The sequence below is a fragment of the Diceros bicornis genome, chromosome 8 (genome assembly GCF_020826845.1).
Source record: "Diceros bicornis minor isolate mBicDic1 chromosome 8, mDicBic1.mat.cur, whole genome shotgun sequence".
Classification (NCBI taxonomy): Eukaryota; Metazoa; Chordata; class Mammalia; order Perissodactyla; family Rhinocerotidae; genus Diceros; species Diceros bicornis.
This window is the reverse complement of record NC_080747.1, coordinates 16,139,520-16,156,372: the sequence shown is the minus strand read 5'-3', so window position 1 is coordinate 16,156,372 and position 16,853 is coordinate 16,139,520. Positions and strand designations below refer to the sequence as shown.

At 41.9% G+C, this 16,853-nt stretch overlaps 1 protein-coding gene across 2 annotated transcripts in view; it reads right to left on the bottom strand.

Annotated features, from left to right (window-relative positions):
- The window catches only part of SLIT2 (slit guidance ligand 2), a 364,985-nt gene extending 349,430 nt beyond the window's left edge, over positions 1-15,555 (bottom strand). For both annotated transcript variants that reach the window (XM_058546810.1, XM_058546811.1), the window contains exons 1-3: positions 14,138-15,555; positions 11,371-11,442; positions 10,118-10,189 (exon numbers count right to left, since the gene is read on the bottom strand). In XM_058546810.1, the coding sequence (XP_058402793.1) occupies positions 10,118-10,189; positions 11,371-11,442; positions 14,138-14,316 (323 nt within the window). In that variant the 5' untranslated portion in view covers positions 14,317-15,555. The remainder of the gene's footprint in view (positions 1-10,117; positions 10,190-11,370; positions 11,443-14,137) is intronic.
- Between the last annotated feature and the right edge of the window lie 1,298 nt (positions 15,556-16,853).

Genomic DNA, 16,853 nt, shown 5'->3' with positions numbered 1-16,853 from the left:
CAGAAGCAGAATTATGCTTATTTAGTCTCCTGAGGTCAGGAATGGTACTAGTGATTATAACTCTTAAGAAAGTAGATCATAAGGAACACCTTTCTAAGAATTCAAGATATTAAGAAATGGAATGATCTGCCTTGAAAAACTCTCCACCCCTTGTCCCACATATATTCAAGCAGAGGTATGCATTTTTTTTTTTTCCTGCAAAGGATGTAATAAAAAGAAATCCTGCAGTAGATGAAAAGTTCGACCAGGTGAATTTCAGAATTTCTTCCAACTCTAAAATGCCATGAGGCAATGATGATAACCATAACTTTTGTTACATAACATACTATGAAACTGGTCACCTACAGCAACATTTTCACTTAATAAAATGGATACTCATAAAAAAGTATGCCAAGACAATTAGGGGAAAATAGTAAAAATAGTGGTGAATGGGTGGACTTACTTCCCACTTACACTAATCTTTATGAATAAAGCACATAACAAGGTTAAATTTAAAGTGAAACCGAAAGCTTTTATTTATTTTTTCTCTGTTGGGCATGATTCTGAGGAAGGAGTACTTCCGGAGTTACTATTATACAATTTTGATAAATATAATTTAATTATGACCTTGTTATATGTGTCTTTCAAAAAACAGATTACAAATATTCACAACAGTGGTAATGAGAATTTTTCTAGGGAAACAACAACTCTTGGAAAGACCTCCAATGTCCAAAGTGCCAATCTCCATTTCTAAAATGACAGAGATGGGCTTTCATAATCTGATCCAAACCACTGGACTAACAAGTATCACCTCTGATTCTCCAGCCACAACAAGCGTGCCCGTTCAAGCCCCCAGTGCCCGCAGAGGCAGCTCTCTGTATGGAGGGCTTTTCCTTTTCTCCAAATGGTACTTTCTTGCATCCTCTGTGAAACTTGGATCCATTCTTCAAAACAATCCCCTGATTCCCCTACACAGAGTTAGTTCCTCCCTTGGCTGTGTCCCCATATCCCCATGGCATTTATAAATAAGAGTCCCTCACACTGTTTTATATTTATTCATGTTCTGATCTGTTTCCCACTATGCTGTAAGCTCTTCAAGAGTAAAGACTACATCTTTGTATTCTCTCCCTCTTCCCTGGCACTTAGTAGGTTCTTAGGAAATGTTGAATGAGAACAGACCGTTCTCTTTGCATTTTAATACAGTTCAGCAAAGCCAAGCGTGCATTTTATATTCAGACAACCTTCCTCTGGCATGCTCCCTGAGATACCCGCCTTAGGTTTTACACCACTCTCCAGCTAACCAAAGCCCTGCCTCCAAACCTGCTTTCATGTATACAAGAACTTACCTATACAGCAATTACCTCCTTTCTCTCCCATCAACCTCCCTCCCCTCTGCCATTCTCAACATCTTCTAGAAGCTGGAAGGAACTCAATATGTTGAAACAAATTCAGATATATAAGTGATGGAGAGCTCCTACTAGATTTCTTGTTAATGGGTCTAATCGGTATAATCTCAGATACTGTGAGAAAGTAGATCTTTCAGATTGGGTGCAAGCCGTGTCTTTTTATCAATTATTATTTTCATATTCCCAGTGGTTCTTAATTCACTCCAAAAGTAATAGCTAACATGTATTAAGCTAACTACGTGATGGTCACTGTTCCAAGATTTTTACATCAATTATCACACTCATTCTTCAGAACAACCCACGAGCAGGTATTATTGTTACTGCTGTTTTGGAGGGAGGTACACAGCTCATACAAAGTAGGGCTAGAACTTGAATTCAGGTGGGGTGACTCCAGAACATACACTCTGAATCACTCCTCTCAGTCTAAACATTCCTAAACAACAATTTGCAGTAATGTAATGCCGAAATTTTCCTTTTAACCAGTCTTTCCTTGGGAAAATCATAGTTTTATACAGCCAACTTCTTAAGTATCTATGAATGAACCACCTAAAAATAAAACATCAAGTTTTACAAAAGACTAGCTCTATGTTCAGCTCACTGTTTTAAAGATCTATTTAAAATACCTAAAGTTGAGAGAAAAATGAAAACATATATAAAATATTTTTCTCTGAATTCAAGTCGTTTATCATTATTTCATGAAAATTATTACGAATGATCTTAATATGTCTAAACCAACCATGCATATAAGACAAGGTAGTACTATGCAAAAAAGGGCAGATAATAGATGATATGGTAACATGTATAGAAAAACAGTATGACCATGCTTTTTTTCTTTAAAAGAGTATCAATACACTTTTGGTCCCTGTTTTTCTATTCTTTCTTCCATCAGTACTAAGAAGAAATGGAAGTATAAACATTAAAATAAAAAGTGAAACTCTTCCAAAATATTCATTGAAGGAAAAAATGTAAAAGCAGGGGTTCTTGTACAATGACCAGAAATCAAATCCTTAAACTAAAGAGGATACTTTTTCAAATCCAGAATTACTTTAAAGACTATTAAGGTGTATAACAATTTCTAAATAGAGGTGAAGAAAAAGTAACCTAGTTTCTTCTAATGCCACAGAATACTTCTTAGTGGCTTGAAGATCATAATATGATAATAACTCTAATGTAAATGAGTTTAAAAACTTAAAATCTGAAGGTCTCAGAACAGGAAAACATCATGTCATGAATTAAGGGTATGTCAGAGGAGGATTTATGGGGGCCAGCACAAATTAGCTCCATTAAGCAGACCAGGTGGGTCAGTTACCTATTGTTCCAAGCGAGTATTCTCTTGTGTCAAAGGAGAGATAACAGCGATTTGGGGACATCAGCTCTTGTATCATCACCAGCTAGATGGAATCTGCCCACAAGATCTCAGGCTTGCTTGAGAATTCTCTGGATGGTAATGCATGATTTCAGAAAGGTGTGTAATGTGTGCCTCTGAAACACTTTTTCTTAGGGCAAAGATGAGAGGGATCTCAGTAACTATTTCCTCTGTGCTACAGGCTATTTTTGAGCATGACCTTCAGTGGGGTGAATGATCTTTCTGTATCACACAAAACACCACTGGCCTCTGAAGTGCTGATTCTTAACAACCTCAATTTGAAGGGCAGCCTAAGCATTCTTGACAAGCATTGTTTCCAATTATTATCTGCCAGCTGCTCTTGTAATTCATCCATTGGTAAGGGTTATAGTCTCTTATTTTTTCAACTTTCACCTCAATTCAATGAATATTTGCAACCTTCACCCCAATCCAAAATGTAAAATGAAAACAATTTTACCAAAGCCAGTGAAAAATTTACGCCTCATATTTAACCTCTCATTGTAAATGTAACACATTTTAGCAGTGTGCCTGGTCTCTACCAAGCATTCGATGAATGCTGCCTTAATGAGTCTATCATTTACAATCTTCTGTTTCTCATATATAAATGCCTTCTCCTTGGGTAAATTTCCACTTGTCTTTTTTAGATGTCTTTATACGAACATTTTTAAAGGAAAGATTTTAACATTTATGAAGTCTTACATGAGTGAAATAAAGTTTATACTTTCAGAAGTGATATCAACAATTTCATCCTTTATATTTCACGGCAGAGAGATAAAAACTTATTAGGAAAAATGTTGCTTTCTCTTCACTCCCCTTACTTCTTGGTATTTCTCTACATATTCAGAGCAATTATAAAAAACACTCTGAAACAAAACTTGAAGGAGGTTTTGTACATTCTTCATATCTCTTCTACTAATCATATGCTATTAAAAGCAGAAAATCAGTGAAATTGATAGTAAATATGAAGGTACAAAAGTCAAATTTATTATTTACACATTTTATTAGATCAGTAAGATAAAATAATTCCTAAATTGAGCTTTTGAAAAATAGGAGATGCTGAAATGCATAATAATAGTTTAAGTGCCAACTATGTACCAAGCATTTTGTGAAACTACATACGCTTTCTTAAATCACGTACTGCCGCTATTAGATATAATAATTAGCTCTGTTCTAAAGACGAAGAAACTGAGGTTTGTAAAGACGAAGCAATTTGACCAAGATCTCACAGTGGAATTGAAACCAAGTGTTTTCTGATGAGATTCTTATCTAATGTTTCTGATTTTAAAAGGGAGGATAGGAGTTTGTATCTGTTTAGAAAACATAATCAACAGTACAACAGATGAGTATTTGCCACATTCCATAGGACACCAGGCAACAGCATATACAAGCACAAAGTGCCTAAGCAGAGGGGAGTCTAGGTTATCTGCACCCTTCGCTCCCTGCCAGAACCTAGAACAGCAGCACACAGCCAGAGCGCCAGAACCTTCCACTTGCATCCAGAGTGGATGGACACTACACAAAGAGGATAATCAAATAATTTTTTGTAAATGTTATCTTAAAGCAATATTCTAATGCATTAATACCAAATAAGTCCTGCTTTTACCAAACTTTCATTCTGAAAGCGTTTTCACCCACATTCCTTCCAGTCCAGCAGACATAAATTGCTTTGAAAAAAGATAAGAACTATATATGTATATATATATACATATAAATGTCCAAGCAGAAAAGTCTTTCATTCCATGTAAAGTTGTGAAATTCAGTCTAGAAGGCATAATTCAAGCAGAAAGGTATCCAACAGGAATGAAAGACAGAATTCAACCTAAAATATTTGACATTCGCTGCTTCCACAAATACATTGTAACAGTGTAAACTAAACTACCCATTTCGGGGGAGGTATAAAGCACACAGCATCCAGCAAACACTGTCACAAAGGATGAGCCCAAAACAGATGTGGGAAAAATAAACAGCCTTGCTGCTTCAGAATTTATAAAACGGTCCACAAAGAGCAAACAGGCCTTCTCACCACTGTTCAACTTCAAGGCCATAAAAACGTTGCATGAGAAACCCTCTCTGATGGATTCAATGTTCTGCTAAACTTCTAACAGTGCACATGAATTAAAGGCTTATATGACCATAGTCAGTAAATATAATTTCAAAAAGTTCAATATTGCTTATAAACAGGTGAGAACAACTGACATCTAATGGATATCACAATTTAAGTGATATACACTTGGTCATCTGGCACATTTTTATGTCACACAGTATACATACTTGGCCTCTGCTACTAAGTTTGATATGTTCTTTAGAGCCTTTCCCAAGAAAATAGCTGTAGTGATTTTAAAGTTGGGAGTAAAGACGCCAGAGAACAATTCTTCTGAGATGAGCTTGCATTCTTTTCCAAGGAGATTAGCACTGTTAGTTTGTCCTTACTTTCAGAAAAGGAATGTGTTATGTGTTGCCCACAAACTTATAGGATTAGTCAGAAAAGGGGTTCTCCGCATCCTTGATGAACAGGGGGTAAGTGGTGCCTTCCTTCAGACCTGTTCCACAACATATTCTCTACTTGAACTCATGGGTAGCGACCTACAACAAAACTCCTCGAGCACCTGTAGTACCTCAGCCTCACACCAGCCATCACATGCTTATGAATGGTGTGTGCACGCTGGAGAACGAATTCAGCACCACCTTACAAAACAATAATGTGCCTTGTAGATATACTTTCAGGAAAGTGAGGTACTTAGTCAAATTTAGTCTCCACTGTAAAGGGATTTAGACTTTTCTAAATTAAAATGAGTATTTTCTGGGCCGGCCCTGTGGCTTATCGGTTAAGTACACACGCTCCACTAATGGCGGCCCGAGTTCGGATCCTGGGCGCGCACCTACACACCGCTTCTCCGGCCATGCTGAGGCTGCGTCCCACATACAGTAACTAGAAGTATGTGCAACTACTACATACAACTATCTACTGGGGCATTGGGGAAAAAAAAACGAGGAGGATTGGCAATAGATGTTAGCTCAGAGCCGGTCTTCCTCAGCAAAAAGAGGAGGATTAGCATGGATGTTAGCTCAGGGCTGATCTTCCTCACAAAAAAAAAAAAAAATGAGTATTTTCTTTATATCAACTTGGTAGAAGCTTCAAGACATCCAAGTCAACAGGTTTATTTTCCAGGCTTCAAGACATCCAAGTCAACAGGTTTATTTTCCAGACATCACCATAATATTTCAGGACTCATTTTTCAAGCAAAAATGAATATCAAATGACAAAGTTAGCAGGAAAAATGTAATTTCAAATTCAAAGATACTAAAACTTGGCGAGTTTAAGGCAATATCCGCCTTAAAAGAATACTTTTACATGTTATTGGTAGGAAAAGAAGAATAGTCCAAGCCCTTGTCTTTATCACTTTTTCAATTTCCTTATTATAAGGGTATAAGATAATTGTAAAGTTAATGCAAAGCCTAATACTCAAGATAATCTATGGTATGCTATTGGTTCTCATTACCATAAGCTAGGCTATTTTGCACACAAGCATTTCACTGCATTTAAGACAAAATGTTCTAAAATATTTTTGACAAGCCTAAAAAAGTTCAAAAACTTTCTCATTCTCTTTAATTTGTGTTATCAAGAACTGGCAAAAGCATATGATTTTCCCTAGTGAAACACTGAAGTGGCCTGGGTATCCTTAAAAGGTCATAAAATAGAACTTCAATGACTGCAGCATAACCCCATAAACTCTGAGTGAACAACAGAACTGTAGAGCAGCCCACAGAAGTCCTGAGTCCCAATGTGATCTTTTTTAACCCTCTAAGACATTATGCACCAGCCAAGAAGTACCTTGAATTAATAATTTTGCATGGATCCTTTATTGCAGATATACACAGGTATCATCTGTGAAGTATAAAAAAGAACTATACTTCCTAAACGTTCCAATTTTTTACTGGATCTTATTGGTAGTTTGGTCTTAATTAATTCCCATTGAATTAACTAGTCATTTAACTACAATAGATTTCTTTTGAACTTTTTGATTAAATGATATGAGACCTGCTAATACAATCTACATGAGGCACATTCTCAAGGCTTCATTTTCATCCCAGATAAGCAGGTACTACTGGCATCACAGCATCCATGGAAAGGTGCCACTGCACATGCTAGGTCTGGGAGTATAGGAGCAAACTGTCAAAACAGGAAGTAATGTGCGCTCCTGGTGTGTACGCACTATGAAAACTTATTCCTTTTACAGTGATTCATAACCACACTCCGATGATGACCATATCATCTGATGTTGCCTTCTATACAACAGAAAGAAGGGGGTGAGAGGAGAGGGAGGGAGGGAGGCAGTAGGACAGGGAAGGAAGAAAGTAGAGGAAAGGGGGGGTGGATCTTAATATCCATCTACTTCTTGACATTTTGACTCATAACCTTGTATTTCATCGATTCTTTAAAGTGGAAAAAATATCTTTCTTTCATAGCTACAATGCTTTGATTCACAAATAATGACTTTCTCGTTCTATGCTAAAATCAAATTCAACCTAACAACATGACCCTGTTTCTTACAGATTAAAAGTTGGATTTCTAAAAAAGCACAGATCTTATCTTGTGTTTTCAGATTTGTCCTCTTTAGATCAAGTTAAAACTCTAGCAACATAAAATAAAAAGAAAAAACATAATCTTGAAATATTCACAAATATTATTTGGAATTGTTTTGATTTTATCATTTTAAAATGACAAAAAAACAGAATCATAAATTTCACACAAATAAAATTAATGTTTTTATTTTTTGTTCTTCACGCAAGAATGAAAATTGTTACCACAATACTATATGAATGGCATTTAAAACATAAACCTGCATTTAATACCTTTTCATAATTTAGAGTTTGAATTTAAAAATTCACGTCTAAATTGCTAAAAATCATATAAGCTCACACACCACATAATTACTTAAAAGTTAATTCATTAATTACTTCCTGTTTCTTACATTAACTCTTGAAGTTTTGGGAGGAAAAAAAGGCAATTTTTGTGATGTTAATGACACCATCTACTAAAATAAGAATATATGCCACAGGCCGCAGTAATTTGATTATGGAACTCTCCGGGTAGCTTTTTTATTTTTATTTTTTAAATAATATACTGAACAAAATTTAAAATAGTTTGTTTCACAATAACTTGATGTATTCTTTCGCAAAACTGCCTTACCATTTAATGTATTTAAAAAAAATAAATATTTGAAAAGTGTATCCACAGAGTTCCTAAGAAATGGTTTTAAATTCCAGAGTCCCAAGGAGATGAATTGGCTGTCAGATAACAATGTGCTTCCATCAGATGGACTTGGCAGTTGTAAACAAAAGGAATTTTCTCAGCTTTTCCTCACAAATATGAAATATTTGCTCTCAGCCAACAGCTGGGGTGATTTAAAGAAGTCCTGCATATATATTAGTTTTCATTCAAAATTACAAATTTTCGTCCCACTCTGAAACATTTGACTGCATGTTAGTAGAACAGAAAATTGTTCTGAGATGAAGTGACATTCCCAGCGGAAGTAAAAGTCAAAAAATAGTACCTGCTTACAACTCTAATCAAACTTCAGATCTTAAGGCATCTGGTTAATAATTTCTAGGAAAAGTTAATTTATTCAAGATGAAAGTTCAAATGATACTCCAAAGTGCCTTGAAAAATAATGAGCAAGTTCATTTTGTTCCAGTGTTTCCGAAAATATTTAAAACTACAATATAACCAAAATAGAGACTGCATGAAAAGCCACTGAAATTCCTTCAATGACTTGAAAGTTGTTTAAGAAATAAAATATATATATGTTTCCACGTGATAATTAAAAGTTATTCATGAAAAAACTGTTAATGTTCAAATGATAATTTTAAATTATCTATTCATCTTAGCAAACATGAAACTATATTGATACTATTTTTTTAAATGGATGAGCTAAAAATACCTTTGCAAGGTACTCACTAGGAATTAACTATTCACGAAAGCCTATGAAGGAGATAAAAGAATAAATACTTTCAGAGTATTTCTATATATTAAGAGATAGGTTATGAACTTATGAACTTAACCAAATGTTTTACCTGTTTTTATCCACCCCCAAAACTAGCTCAAAATAGTGATTTTAAGTTTATTTTCAATTCCACAATTATATTTCCTACATTGTAATATTTATCATGGACCAAATTTTATAGTAAAATAAATTAGACATCTCTGTGTTTAATTTTACTTGAAGTGATAAAAATGTAGCCTATATGTTTACAAATGTCTTAAGAAGCTGACAAGCTGTTTTTCTATTTACAATTACACAAAATTAACTTCCACCCTTGGGCCCAGTGAATCGGAATATGTGCTACATATAAAATGAACTTCATATTTCCTTGTTTTAAATAAAATTTTTATTTTTACCTAAAGTGCCTATTAAAACAGACATAGAAATGTATTAAAATAATTGCTGCTACTTTTAATAGAGCTGTTATTTGCCCTTGAAATGCAAACCTACTAAACTTGAATTATCAAGACATATGAGATATGGAATTCATATTTCAAATTACAAAGTGTATAATTTATCCTAATTTTGTCAGACATAGGTTTTGTCTTTTGTAGATATATACACTGTACACATAAAATAATAATGGCCCTCAAGTAATATATATCAATCCAAAAGATTTTGTGTCTGAAAAAATAAAAATGTATTTTAAAGTCTGAAGTCCACATTTGATCTTCTTGTAAAAAAAGAATTCATGTTAAAATGACCACGCTTTGATAACATAATTCTTACTTCTATTTCTACTAATCTTTAAATTCTTTTTCCAGCAGAAATATTTAGAAAGCTTCTAAAAAATAATGAAGTAAAATTTTGAATAGCAGTTATTAACAATGTTCACCATAAGTGTTAAATATCAGAAAGCAAATCTTTATCACTAAGAATTTAAAATATTTCTTCAAAGTCACTAATGACACACAAAGCAACAGCATGGAAGTTAAAATAACTATTAGCAAAACTTTTCTTTTCCATAATGAACCATAAATGCAAATAAAATTACCAGCTTTCTTCCTACTAAGCAAAGAAAACAAACTAAATGAACATTAAGAAAAATATATACATCTCTAAGTACCAAAGCAATGTTTATCAGAGAAGTAAATGGCTCAGGAAATAATTCTGTATTTTTTAACTTTATTACAAGTTGGTACTATTTTTGTAAAAATTCTATAATTTCCAATTGTAAATTAGTCTAAAAACCACTTATTCAACGTTTTGCTTCTGTAAACTTTTGAAGAGTAAGACATGAAATTGAAAACACGGTCCTTGAAACTCAAGTATTTTTAAAAATACAGTTATGTCGTCATAAGTTTGGAATTGGAAATACTTACAGTCTCTCCAGTTCTTTAAGATCCTGGAATGCTCCTCTTTCAATGGTGCTAATCTTATTCTCCATGAGCTGACTGAAATGCAAAGTATAACAGGAGTCTTAATGTTACCATTCACCATCTGAATAAGTTTCAATTCAGCAACTGAAAACGTGTAACCTCTTTCCCTTTATAAAGTTAAATATTGGTCTGGTTTGAGATTCGATATCAAATTTAGTGATGATATATGAAATAGAGAGGAGAAATAGCAGCGATATCATAAAACTTTCACAGAAAATACTAATGCAGTTTCTCACAAAATCTACTAGTCAAAACTAAACCTTAAACTACAGTATATGCTAAAGAGCAATACACGACACTGCAGCTTTGATGGCTGTTTTTTGTAAACTGATTTTCAAGTGAATTCTGAACTGAACGAATCAATATACAGTAATTCATCATACACATACTTCAGTTCACTTACGGATATACATCAGAAATTGGAAGAATTCATAATGGCCAAAATGTGTCTTTTAAAAGATGAACAGTAACACACAGTGATCAAAACTATATGTTCACTGAAATGTAAATATTTACAAATATGTGGGTAAAAACAATTTTAATTACTTTGAATCTCAAATGATGGTTCACCCACAACTAATTTAACCCACTAATTAAAGAAGACATCACATTGCAACAATTTTATAAAAGCTACAAAGATATAAAATACAACAAACAATTTAAAATATGATCAACATGTTTTTATAGAGAAACATTTCCCACCAAAAACTCTGTGAAAAGCTAGATTGCTTGATTTTAATGTTAGAAATTATATCTATATAAGTTTTATATACCTATATAAATGTTGTTTGCAAGAAAAGTCTGAACATTTCTATACTAGTAATAATAAAATGCATACCCACTTAAATTCTTTCTAGTTAATCTCAAATCCTAAAAGTGTATCAAATGTCTCACATTACTTATTCATATTGTGAAAGCAATTATTCTACATTTTTATATGCATAAGGCACTTAGGATATGGTATAGCAAACAGTTGAGGTCATTTCTATAATATTGTTTCTATGGCCTGCATCCAATCTTAAAATCCTGAATTCTTATTAAAAGTTGTAGTACAATGTTAAACAAAAAAAGAAAACCAAGACTTTTAAAGTTTTATGCGTCTGTCATTGGCATAGTTTTTAAAACTGAGATTCGAAATACGCAACCTCAAAAAACAAAAGAAAATTTTTCAAAACACAGATGAAGAACATACTTACAGAACTCTTAAGTGTCTAAGACCAGCAAAATCTGTCTTGGTAATCCTTGTGATGTTATTTCCATTCAAATCCCTAAGAGAAAACAAATAGGAAAATGAAAGTTCCATTTTATTTCTATCAATATCTGGTTAAACAAAGAAAAATTTAAACTAAATAAGAACTTTAAAGATCAGTCCCAATTACTAACATAGTTTACAAAGTAAGAGAGAGAGAAGAAAGCGACTTTTGAAAGAAATTTTTTTAAATGATTCTTAATTAGTTTAGAGTCCATGCTTGCTGGCATATGACAAGAAAATGAGGTGATTATGTTACTACGAAAAGTTCTCTTCTGTGTGTGTATGGGAGTGCTTTCAATTTTTGCTTTTATGATGGATGTGTATACTAATTTCACAGGTATTCTGCTATTAACTGTTATTGTTAGGCACATTCACTCCCAAAAAGTTCCCTTCAGGAAGTCAGATGAACAATTTTCTGATACTATTCTGGAAGAAATTTTAAAAATTCAGAACCCTAACTTTAGGTGGCATAGTGACTAAATTTCCTAAGGCAAAGAAAAAAGTCAGAGTGCCACCAAAAGAAGTGCACTTCAAAGACACGCATTTATAGGCCTTTACCTTCCAACAATTCTATGTTTGTATGAAAACTAAACTTTTCATTTGCAGCTCAGGGCATCCCGCTGTGGCTGTAAAGTGAAAACTACTAGCGGGGTTAAGAATGGAAATAGCATTCAGTCTCTGACATTTTTGTTCAGATTTCAGCACCACGTTTCCTTCAACAGTCACAACCCCTTCTCTGGCATCTTAGGTCAAGATCTAAACTTGCCCTGGTTCCAATCATTTCAAGTAAAACCAGGCTTTGCTGCGGTTTGAACGCTCTCCTTCATGGAAGTAAGTTTTCTCTTACCTTGATTTTGAAACATCGTGTTTGAAATCCGTATTAAATGCGTTTATTTTGTCAATGATAGAATTTTATAAGCCGGAACTGAGTAAACTATTTTCTTAAAACTCTTTATAGATCCCTCATAGGGAAAAAAATTGTTTTCAAGGACCTGAAACTCAATTGCTATTTTGTCCCAAGCACATTCCCTTTCTGTTGAGTAAGACATGTTAGTGCTTAAACTTTACGCTGTTCTGAATTGCATCAAATGACAAGTGCTAAAACAGAATTCTGCACTGCCTTCTCTCCAAGCCCCTTTCCACGTCGAGCCAAGTACCGTCAAGTCGTTGCTACAATTGCTGGGGTCTTTTACCAGCTATTTGACATAACAGCAATCCCTACCCCCACGCAAGACAAACGTGGTGGATCACATTTTGACAAGACACCCTTGGTAGGGCCCCAACTTGCCCAGCGCTGCGGGCCTGGGAAGGAGGGAGGAGGAGGAGCGGGGGGTGGCCCATTTAGGTTGGGGGTGGGGGAGCCATTTGCAAAGGAAGAAAAGGCCCAACGCTGGCCTTTAAACTTAGGGCGAGGGAAATGGGTTAGATAAGAAGGGCGACTCAAGGCGCTGCGGGCCGCGCGGGTGTAGACGTGAGAGTCCGAGCGGGTCTACTCCTCGGCCCGCAACCCTCACACCCCGGGGGCGCAGAGGCCGCGGGAGCTGAGTGGGGGAGCGCCGGCCTGGCCCACGCGCAACGGCGAGCGGAGCGCGCCCAGGGGCTCGGGCAGCGCGGGCGGGGCCTCGCGTTCACAAAGAGAACGGCCTCCATGCTCCACTTCCCTGAACTCGCGCAGCGCCCCACCAGGAGCGCGTGGGCCGTCAACGCCGGGCTGCGATTACTTCTTCATTAGAGACTCGCAGAGACAGGGAGGCGGGGATGTCTGCGGGCAGCAGAGCGCGAAGAGGGGAAGGAGAGGGAGCTGCTGCCACGTGAAGGGGCGCAGAAGCTGCCAGAAAGGTGGACGGGGGCACTGGGGCTCTTCAGGAAGGGCCGGAGGGGGCAGCCGAGGGCCGCGGGGTCGCCGAAGCAGTCAGACCCGACTCGGCGAGTTGCGGTTGAAGAGCCAGCCCTAACTTCGCCTAGACGTTGGGACGCGGTCCTCTGCATTCGCCCGCTTGGACAGGTCCCGTGGGGCCCGCCGCCGCCGCCGTCTCCCCGGGGAACTGGGGGGCTGGGGGAAGAGTCGCGGGGGGGCTGCGCGCGGGCATCGCGGGAGCTGCCGCCGCCCTGGGGCATCCTTCCCTCCGCGGCCTGTAGAAGCGCCCCCGGGCGGACCCAGCCGCCCCAGACCCCTTCTCCCCTCCCTCCGTCCCCAGGAGGGCGACACAAAGCCGGGAAGCGGAGGTTCCTCTCTTTTGAGTTTCCTCGCCAACCCCCCCCCCCGCGACACCCCGCGGCGACTAGAGCGAGGACTCGGCCCTGCAACCGACCCGCGAGGGTTGGCAACCACAAGGTGACTCGGTTTACGGAGTCTGGGGAACAAAGTCGGTCTTCCTGCCCCGGGCATCCACGAGTACTTGTCCCCATCTCCCCGGTTTCCCAGCCCCAGCGAACTCGCCCTCACGGGGATGCGAGTGGCAGGACGAGGGCGGGAGGAAGGCACCACGCGCAGCTGCCAGCGGGCCCGCCCCTCCTGGGTAGTGGCCCCTCCCTGGGCAGCGCCCTCCCGTCCTTCGCCCTCCCAGAGAGTTCAAGCCCAGATGCGCGTGCAGGAGAGCTGGTGAGGACTGCCCCAGGCACAGGTCCCTGTGCCGCTTGGTCCCTGCAGCCTCGATGCAGAGGATGCGCGACCCCGATGAGGGGGAGAGGGAGGAAGAACTCATACTCACAGTCTCTCAGTGTTGCGGGGAATATTCCGGGGCACGCTGCGCAGCGCCAGCCCGTGACAGTCCACTGTGCTGCCCGAGCAGGAGCACTGCGCCGGGCACGCCTGCGACGCCACCTCGTTCAGGATCACCAGCACTAACCCCAGCGAGAGGGACAGTGTCTGCCAGCCGTCGCCGCGCATCTTCCCCCGCCGCCTCCTCGCTCGCCGGCGCCGGGGGTTACTCTTTAGCTCGTTGCTCCGCGCGAACCGCGCTGTGTCTTCAGGCCCAGTGCCTGGCGCGGGGCTAGCAACTCAGAGTATCCGAGTAAATGTGCACAAAATAATAGGGAAGTAACAGTAATAATATTCAGGGCAGTAGAGCTGACACAGGTACACGCCTCCCTCCTCCCCTCCACCCTCCTCCAGCAAGTCAGGCGCTCCTCGGGCAACTTTAGGTCCTGAAGATCAACGGCCAAGGCTGCAAAGAGACCCCAGAGCAGCCGGGAGGAGATCACGCGTCGTCTGTCTCGCAAAGATCAACTTGGCGGTAAAAGAGCTGGGGCTCCCAACGGCCGTGAAGATGCAGGGGCCAGTTGCAAGGGGAAGGAGGGTGCTCCGATTCCACGGACCTCCTCTGCAAATCCGATTCCAGGGGGGAGGGTACGAGACAGAAGAGGGGTGCTCAATAGAAATGGTGGCCTCGATCAAAGTGGGCTCTCTGAAGCTAGAAGGCGCAGGAGCCTCGCGGGCCGGGAGCGGAGCGCGCCGGACGACTGAGCATGGCGCGCGGGGGCGCACGGGGCGGGCGCGCAGCCCGGGGGGCGCGGGGCGGCGCTGCGGGGCTCCTGGCGCGGCTCACTCACGCCGCCTCCCCCCGGCCTGCGGCTCCTCCGCAGCCCGGACCGGTCCTCGCCGTCTCCCGACAGCCGAGGGAGGTTTGCAAACACACATGCACTTCGCTGAAGGATGTCTCGGCAATCCCGCCTCCCGCCTGGCGTCCTTGGCGACGCTCCGCACCAGGACCTTCCCCGAGGTCACGCAGGAAAAACAAAAGGGCAATCGGGCCGCCGCAGCCGGCAGGAATATCCACTAGTCACGACCCTGGCAGAAAAAATCCAAGAGGCCAAGTTGAGGACGAGAGCTCCTGCAAGGACTGAGTGGGGTCTGGCTGGTAGACAGGCCGGAAGAAGTGGAAAGGCCAAGGTGGGGGTGTCTGCTCCCCGAGTCCTCTCGGGGTATCCTGGGGGGTGGCGAGCGGTGGCAGTTGGGCCGGTGGAATCCGCTACTCCGAGGAGAGCCAAGAGGCAGCTGAATGGCAGTCCTGTGTGGGAGCGGGTGTCAGCCCCTCTCGTCTCCCGGATACGCCACAGCTCCGCAGCAGACACCTGATGGCAAAGGTGGAAGAAACCAGAGCGGGCTCCTGGGTGGGCGCAGGCCCTCGACCGCAAGTGGGTCCTCCTTCTCAAAGTGCAGGAACTTTTCCCAGGCTTTGAATCCTGTCCCCCACGGTCACCATGGGAGTCCTCCCGCCGACGTCGCGACGCCGCCAGGCTCCTGGCGCTGCACCTGACTCGGCGGCCGCAGTCCCGAGCAGCCCGTCTCCTTCTAGCCCCTTCCCCTCTCCCGGTAGCTTTCCGCGCCTCCTTCTCCGGGGAGGGAAGTAGGGGAGAGGGAACGCGGCGACGGGGAGCGGGGACTCGGTGGCTCTGCTGGCTCCCGAGCTCCTGGCAAGTGTCTAAACAATAGGACGGACGCAGCAGCCCTAGTCTCCCTCGGCTGCGGGAAGGTGGGTTGTTGTTGTAACTGGAGTTGTTCGCTCGGGCTCCCTGGCGCTGAGCGCAGCCGAACAAAAACCCGGCCCGCGCCTCCGGAGCCGGCTGCGGGCCCCCGGACGCTCCCCTTTCTCCTCAGCACTCCCGCCGTGCCCGGAAAGCTCGGCAGCTCCCGCCCGCGCCCGGGAGCCACGGCGCTCCCATCACTCGCCGCTGCTGCCGCCGCCGCCGCCTTTTTTTAACCACCGTCTGCGGCAGCCACCACTGTCACCACCGCCGCCGCCAGCCGTCCGCGCGCTCCCCAAATAAATAACCCCAAGTCAGAAGTTAAGCCGGCGCCGGCCTTATATACCCAGCGGAGCCCCCACCCCCTCGGCCCCGCCCCGCGCGGCCGGGCGCCGCCCACTGGCTGCGCGCGGGGAGCCCGCACCTCGCCGGGGAGAGGTGAGGCCGGGGCTGCCAGCGCCAGGCAGAGGCGGCGGCGGGCGGCGCGTTCCCGCGCGCCCCGGCTCGCGCCCCCGCTCCCACGCCCGGGGAAAGTTTGCTGGAGGGAGGAGGTTCCCGCGTCCCCGCCCCCAGCTCCTGGGCCCCAGAGGTGACCCAGGCTCCGAGATGGTGGTTCGCAGCGGGGGAACGGGGAGAGGGCGGCTTTGAACGCGGCTCGTAAATAAATAGCGCTGCCAGTGCTTCTGCTGCAGCTTTTCCACGCGATCCTAAGGGGGCTGTTCAGCGTTTGCAGCGCAGAGAGAGAGAGAGACAGAGAGATTATGATTTTTAAATAATTAAAAAAAAATCCAACCAAAATAGATCTGCCTGCGCTCACAGACACACACATGTGTATTTTGGGGAGCTTAAAAGTTCAGTTTTTGCAAGTTGGAAAACGGTGTTTTTCAACCTTCTTGCCAGCCTTCCCATCTCCGAGCCACCCCCTTCCGTTTAACCCTTTCTTTATAGTCACGCACTTAA